Source organism: Magnolia sinica, chromosome 19 (genome assembly GCF_029962835.1).
Source record: "Magnolia sinica isolate HGM2019 chromosome 19, MsV1, whole genome shotgun sequence".
Taxonomy (NCBI): domain Eukaryota; kingdom Viridiplantae; phylum Streptophyta; class Magnoliopsida; order Magnoliales; family Magnoliaceae; genus Magnolia; species Magnolia sinica.
The window spans coordinates 27,918,233-27,925,984 of NC_080591.1; the positions used below are offsets into that span (position 1 = coordinate 27,918,233).

The 7,752-nt window shown below is 36.1% G+C and overlaps 1 protein-coding gene across 1 annotated transcript; it reads left to right on the plus strand.

Annotated features, from left to right (window-relative positions):
- The first annotated feature begins 4,946 nt into the window (after positions 1-4,946).
- On the plus strand, positions 4,947-6,877 carry LOC131234841 (nuclear-pore anchor-like). Its single transcript, XM_058231820.1, has 4 exons — positions 4,947-5,957; positions 6,035-6,109; positions 6,252-6,436; positions 6,545-6,877. The coding sequence occupies exons 1-4, from the start codon at positions 5,907-5,909 to the stop codon at positions 6,657-6,659; spliced, it is 426 nt and encodes a 141-aa protein (XP_058087803.1). The 5' UTR covers positions 4,947-5,906; the 3' UTR covers positions 6,660-6,877.
- Positions 6,878-7,752: the final 875 nt, after the last annotated feature.

The window sequence follows — 7,752 nt, forward strand, 5'->3', positions numbered from 1 at the left end:
AATCCGACAAGCAAGTGTCATGTGTATGAGTCCATGTCTGTACCCATTCCTCGTGTAGGTTGGAGTGCAAGAGTTTGTATTCAAACTCACCTAGGTTCTTTCGTATTATCTTGGTAGTTCCATAAGCCTAAATTACATGATTCTTCTCTAGGACCAAGGTTGTTGGTTAGCCTATGGAAAAACCAATCAAAGTCCTTTTGTAGGCCTTCGACAAGAGAGTATATGTTGGGTTCGAGAATAGGACCTTTGTTCTTGTGTAGGGCATAAATCTCAAGTTCAGGAGTAGGACCCTTACTCTTTTTTAGGGCATAAATCTCAGGTTCGGGAGTAGGACCCTTGCTCTTGTGTAGGGCATTAATTGTCAGGTTCTTGTGTAGGACCTTAGCTCAGGAGTAGACCCTAAATTATCGAGTTCGGGATTAAGACCCTTGCTTATCTTAATGCTCTTATTATTTGGACATAAAATGATGTTGGTAAAAAAAATTTGTGTAGGTGATTGTGGGCTTGTCGGTTGTTTCTATAATTGGTAGTTGGTTCAATTTCTCGACTCTCTTCTACATAGGTCAGTTCTCTTCAATTCAAAAATGGAAATTCTAATTTGAAATTGGATATAGATTGGATTTTTCAAAGGCATCTCAGTGGGCCCCACACCTTCTTCCTGTAGGAAATTCCTATTGGCGGGGGCAGGGGCAATTTGTGTCCAATACATTTGTAAAGGCTATTGCTATTCTTTTTATTATTATTCATTTATTATGCCGTTGCTATGGATTTTCTTTAGATTCAGCTTGAGTTCTTGTACATCTAAGTTTGATTTATGACAATCCTTGCATTGTCTGATATGTTTTGTATCAATGTGTGGGCTTTATTGATATTGATATCAATTTCTGCATTAAAGAAATGTCATCTTTGCTTCAATGCAACATTGGTTTTTTAGTATATGTGGTTTCATAATGTTTATAAGCAACATTGTTATGCTAAATGCACATGAAGATTGCACAAAATTTCAGAAGGTTGAAATTTGCAATGATGGGCAGCTTGGTATCTTGAATGCTACTCAGTCCCAAGTACATACAACATACTTGGCCTATCTATGAGCAATCCCCCACGAATCTGAATATGTGACCAAGCTAATGCAGGACCCAATTGCGATGTCTAGACAGTTGAACTTGTCTTTTTGTGCTCTTTGGGATTTTTATTATGATATTTATTTACAAATGATAGCTGCTTCACTGTAATTTCTTGCTTTTATATTCTTATATATGCTTAGAAATTAGTCCTTTTCTATTTAATATTCCTGCAGCCTTTTCGTATGTTGACAGGTTTATGGCCCTAGTGCTGATATTGATACACTCTGCGTTGGACCGTCCTATGTAAACCGAGAGGTTTTTCTTTTTCTTTTTCTTCTTGTACGATTCATATTTAATATTTGACTCAAATTGTTGTTTTGTGATTTCTTTCCAATGTAAATTGAGAGGCTTTTGTTTTTCTTTTTGCATGATTCAGATTATTGTTTTGTGATTTTAAGGGCAAGCTTAAGTTGTTGATTTCTTTCTGCAGGAAGTTTTTATTTCTTTATTTATTTATTTTATTTTATAATATTGCATGACACCCTAGCTAAAAGGGAAGAAGTGACCGAATTACAACCAGTTCCAGATGCTTATGTACCAGTAATGAAATTCCAATTCTGCGGAATATCAATTGATCTTCTTTATGCCAGTATCTCTTTCTTGGTTGTTCCTGAAGTAAGTCAATTAAAACATAGATTTCCATCTGGTTTATGTTCTTTTGAGTGATTTGTTCTTATGTATAAATTTTCTTTAATCCACCATCAAAAAGTTTTCTATGCAAGTTTTCTTGAAACCAACGTTACCTATTATACCTTTTGTTTTACTTATTTATTTTTCAATTTCAATGAGTCAAGCTATATATATCTAACTTATGATGGTTCCTTAGGTGGATAGGGGTAATTTATCTTATTCTGAGTCAGTTGCAACTAAGAATAAGAATTCTTAATCTACTTGTTCTATGGAAACATCTTCTATGCTTAATTGTCATAAATTAATGATTTCCCTTTTCGTTGTCCATGGAGTTTTATTGCTTCACAGTGGGTTATCTGATAACTTGTAAGGGAATAAGAGAAGGTTAGAGGTGAAACATCAAGACCTGTTGAAAGATGGAAGGAGCGCCTTTCACATGATTCCTCGAATTGAATTTTGGATGGAACCCTGTTTTCTTGGGTTTGAATGTCTCTCATATCTCTTGGTGCTGTGGAAGGGGGCTCATGGTCAGGGACTCTAGCCAGTAGCCAGTAACAAGAGTGTCCTGCAACCATGAGCTTTCTTCTTCTTTCTTCTCTTTTTCTTCCTTTCCTTAGTTTTACTGAGAGAACTTCCCTCACATATTTAATGACAGGAAAATGAGTTAGCCTTTTTTGATCATGGTATCATATTCTATTTTTTGTTTTTTGTTTTTGTTTTTGTTTTTATGGCTGACTTTGTAAATTTGGAACATTGTTCTGTCTTTTGATGCTTAACTTTTTTTATTTGAAACCCCTTGCCTACTCTTACCTGCAGCCACAGGAGTACTCTTACTGAACAACTTTCTAACTTCAAGCTATAGTTTTCTTCATGCCACATGACTCCTCTTGCTTCATATTCTTTTTCAGCTGTTCTTTTGCCAACTTGTAGGAGGAGTTAAGGACAACAATCAAAGTTGCTACTTTTTCTCCTGTCTATGCTGTTATCTAATGAAGAACTAAAAACATAAAATTTTGGATATCAGAAAGACATGATTTTAGATCGACGAGAATCATGCTGCGATAGGGCACTAAATAGTTCCCAGGAAAGGATCTGTCAAGCATCCACTTTTGAAGCTGTAGTAGTTAACATATCTCTGGAACCACTTGCATATAGTTATCCACTTCTGACGTTGTGGTTGTGCTATTCATGGAACTATTCTTGGTAAGCGCATAATGCAGGGCAATCAAATTGTGTGGTAAATGTTTTCTGAGAATGCAGGGTGGATGTTTTTATCATAACCACTTGCTGCATATGCATATCTCTGGAACCACTTGCATACACTTATCTATTTCTGAACTTGTGGTTGTGCTATGCATGAAATTATTCTTTGGAAATGCATAATGCAGTGCAATCAAATTGTGTGGTAAATGTTTTCTGAGAATGCAGGGGCTGGATTTTTTTGCCATAAGCACTTGTCGCATATACATATCTCTAGAACCACTTGCATATAGTAATCCACTTCTGAAGTTGTGGTTGTGCTGTGCATGAAACTATTCTTTGGAAATGCATAATGCAGTGCAGTCAAATTATGTGGTAAATGCTTTCTGAGAATGTAGGGACTGGATTTTAGTTGATTTTTGTCATAAGCACTTGTCGCATATACATATCATTGAGTAACCCATCTTTGGTCAAGTGTACGTCTTTGCGTGATTCTGCTTTGGGTATATTCATTTATGTGGAATGGAAGCATGCATTGCATTGTTTATTTATTAAATTGCTTTGTCTGTTACAGTGTGAAACTGTAATTTATTGTGCTGTAAGAGCACCATGTGTGTGTGTGTGTGTGTGTGTTAGTAAACCTATTTACTGTTTACAATCTAATGCGAAGACCATCCGGAGCTATCCAGATGTTGAGCGGGGGTCCCTGGAAGGTGGGAACCGCTGTTATGACTATGATGAAGTTGTCCATTTCCTATGGACATCAATATGGGTGGCCTGACCATTTGGATAGGCCCGTGTTTATGTATTATCTCGAAATTGATGAAGCAGATCTGGATGTGCGTCGAAGCTATCCGGATGTTAAGCGAGGATCCCTGGAAGGTGGGAACCATTGATTTTATTTTTTCCCTTCATCACTGTCTGTGTGATCTTATGAACAGGTTAGATGATAAATAAACCTAAACCTATAACCTATAACATATAACCTATAAACTAAACCTATAACCTATAACATATAACCCTAAACCCTAAACCCCAAACGTAAACCCGAACCCCAATTCCTAAACCTATAACCTATAACCTAAACCTATAATGTAAACCTAAACCTAAACCTAAACCTATAACCTATAACCTATAACCTCAATCTAAACCTATAACGTAAACCTATAACCTATAACCTAAATCTAAACCTAAACCTAAACCCAAACCTATAACCTATAGCCTATAACCTACCTATAACCTACACCTAAACCTATAACCTTAACCTAAACCTATGTAATCGCATGTGCGGTGCAACCCACATGAAGAGAGTAAGTAGTTTGCAAGATGTGAAGATAAGAGTATAATGCTTTTTAGGATTCATTTGCAATTTGTGGAGATATGGTATGACACTTTATGGTTGCAAGATGTGGAGATAGAGAATGCCACTTTTTTGGATACTTTTGCAAGACGTGGATACAGAGTATGACACTTGCATCTACATTTTAAAATGACAATGATGCCCCTATGTAGTGCATCTGTGTTGGTAAATTCTAAACCATGTGTTGCAAATCAACTAAGCACCTCCCAATACCTGAATACCATTTACCTTTGTTTCAGATCCCTTCACATGTCCTTTTTTAATCCAAAGTTTAGGACTCTTCAAAAACTAATTGCGTTGAAAGAACCACCCACGGATGTAAATATTATATATAGTTGAGACTTTATTTTTCTTCAGTTATAGGGTGTTCCTGCATCTGAACAGTAGATTAGGTTGTGTTACTTTGCCTTAGGTTTTGCATAAACTAGTTTTAGTGAATGTTTCTATGGAATTAGTGCTTCTGGCTTTGAAACTAGCATTATGTTCCATTTGCAATTTGAGAACTTTTGATTTTATCTTGTTTCTAGTACAATATTGATGTTGTAATACTTGTCAGCGAGTTATGGCTGCAGATCCTATTTCTCTATCATGAATTTTCAGAACAAGAAATTAATATTATTCTTCCCTCCCTGCCCCCCCCCCCCCCCATTCGTATTTTATCGATAATTTGGTTAGATTTCCTATGATCTTGGTATCGAGTCTTTAGAGTACCTTTCTGCATTGAGCTAGAGGCTCAACCTACCATCTATCAGTATTCTTACCCATTAACTCATTGAGTTCCACCTTTTGTTTTCAAAACTCATATAAGATGGATTGCTTGAGGAGAATCATTTCCATTGAACAAATTTCTGTGGATAATCTGGAGTGTGCACTGGATATGAATGGAAGTGGACATATTGGCAATCAAATAGTTCCTAGTGCTAAGGAAGTAACCTGTCCTGCACCTCGTCAGCCTGCAAGGGTTCCTTATACCCTAGATGGTCTTGACAGATTTTGCGACAGACTAAAAAGGTGAGAGTTGTTTCTTCAATTGAAGACCTCCTCTTTATCTCAATGATTAGGGATGCATTTGGTCGTTATTTCTGGGCTTCTACTCTAGTGAAATTTCTAAGTAACATTAAATGATACTTGTGTGGATACGAAAGAGCTCTTTCTTTTGGAATACAATACAAAAGGGCCGCATTTTGTGAATTTATGGAGATTTACTGAGAGTAGAAGTACCACAATCACAAGTTACTTTTTCCACTCCTGACCACAATCATTTAACAAAAAAGGGTATCACTTTGCTCCACTGTAGAAATGGTAATCAATCAGTCGGAAAAAAGGCAATGAGCCAAATGTAATACCCAAGAATACTATGGAGGTTTCTTCTCAGCTATCTTCTTTGTAGATTGATAGATTTCATTATACTTTCATTCACCACATATGTATGTATAATCTATATGAGAAACATTTTAGCCTGATTTTTCTCTCCTCTTTTTCTTACTCATGTCTTTCTCTCTTACTATGTAATGTTTCTACAAGTATGTTCCAATTTTGTTAGTTATATATGTAATAGCTTATTGAGGATGTAGAAAGCAAAGGAAGAGATGGAAAAACTGAAAGGGGAGGCACAAGCCAACAAGGATCACATGCTACAGGTGGTTTGGATTTTTTACTTGGATTTATTATCTGATACTCTTAAGGTTTTGAATATTTTATGATATTTTTTGGATAGTATAAAGAAATAGCAGAAGTGAATGAAGTTGCATTGAAGCAAATTGAATCTGCTTATGAAAAATTCAAGGCTGAGGTACATCCCTATATCCTGAACCTCATTTGTTTGAAAGTTGCAATCCTAGTTTTTAGTTTTTTTTTTTTTTGTCTTTCTTTCTTTTGAGGTGTTTACAAAGGCATGCTTGTTTGATTGTGTCTACAAGTGCTGTTTTGTACAGGCTGACAAGCTAAAGAAGTCACTGGAGGATGAAATTCATTTTCTCAAGGGAAGGGTTTTAGAACTTGAAAGTGATCTTATGTCAAAGTCCATAGAATTTACATCTGCAGTTTCAGGGAAAGAAGAAGCTCTATCTTCTGCATTTGCTGAAATTGACCGTTTGAAGGAAGAAAATTCTGTAAAAACGTGAGCATTATTGTATTATATGGAGGGTGTTTACTGTGTTGGAGTGTATTTGTTTCTTGTACAAGAGGGCACGCCCTTAGTTGTATGCAACCACTCTTCATGTTGTAGGTCTCGGATAGTGGAATTAGAAATTCAAATCTCTTCTTTGAAGAAAGATCTTGAAAAGGAGCATCTATGCTGGCGTACTAGCCAGAGCAATTATGAAAGACAGATTTACTCTTAATTTCTTGTCATAAATCTTATTTCCCATCTCATTCATGTGCAGTGGGATATGGAAGAACTTCGTAGGAAGTATTTGGAGATAGAGTCAAAGCTAAAGTTCGAACAGGTTCCTTTTTTGTAATTCTTATGATAGGTTGAGCAAAGTGAAGTATTGTTTATTTAGAAATGTGAATATGGGATGCATTGTATGATTTGATTGATATTTGTAATAAATGCATCCTTTTTTTCTTGATTGCATTTTATGTACTATTCCTATTAGCATTAAGCTTAGATGAGTTATCAATCACAGTAGGTTCTTGTAATGGAAACAGGCACGATTATTATAATTCAAATTTTTTTTAAACATAGCTACGGATTTTAGCCATAGCTTTTGTTCTAAAACCGTAGCTTTTGTTTTAAAATCGTAGCTATTGCTAACTTAAGCATATTGCTATGGATTTCATTCCACTTTCGGCTATTGATATTATTCGTAGTCGTAAGTACATTTCGCTATAAAAATTATAGCTACTGCTTTTTTCTATAGCTAGTGATATCTATTGCTACGGATTTAATCTTTAGGCGTATGTACATTTCGCTACAGAAATTATAGCTACAGCTTTTATTCGTAGCTACTGATCTCTATTGCTACGGATGTAATCCGTAGCCATAGGTTTTTAACATTTAGTTACACCACCAATAGTTACGGACGTGCTACGAACTAGATCCATAGCAAAAGGCCTTTAGCTATGGTTTTTATCTGTAGCCTTTACTCATTTTTCTGATAGTGTAGGATAGTAGTCCAATGACACCAGACAAACACAAGAGAACACAAAGATTTAATGTGGAAAACCCTTTCGAGAAAAAACCACGGTACAAAGTGATAGAAATCCACTATGAAAGCATAAATTACAAAGAGAAAAGACTTACCCGATTCGAACAACCTCGAATCTCACCCTTACTACACCCTTTGTGTGAGACCCGACCTGAGTTCACATGTGTGCATGTGTGTGTGTAAGTATGCATTTTGTTTATTTGGGTCCCGCGGTCCTACCGGTCAAATTCCAGCGACCCGCGACTTTTAGGTAGTATTTGCGGTCATCCTTGAGTTCGGTCAC

Excerpts from the sequence above, each read along its gene's own strand:
- LOC131234841 (XM_058231820.1), top strand. The coding sequence starts at position 5,907 with ATGGAAAAACTGAAAGGGGAGGCACAAGCCAACAAGGATCACATGCTA. Across the intron at positions 5,958-6,034 it reads ACAAGGATCACATGCTACAG|TATAAAGAAATAGCAGAAGT; the intron begins GTGGTTTGGATT and ends TTTTTTGGATAG. Across the intron at positions 6,110-6,251 it reads ATGAAAAATTCAAGGCTGAG|GCTGACAAGCTAAAGAAGTC; the intron begins GTACATCCCTAT and ends TGTTTTGTACAG.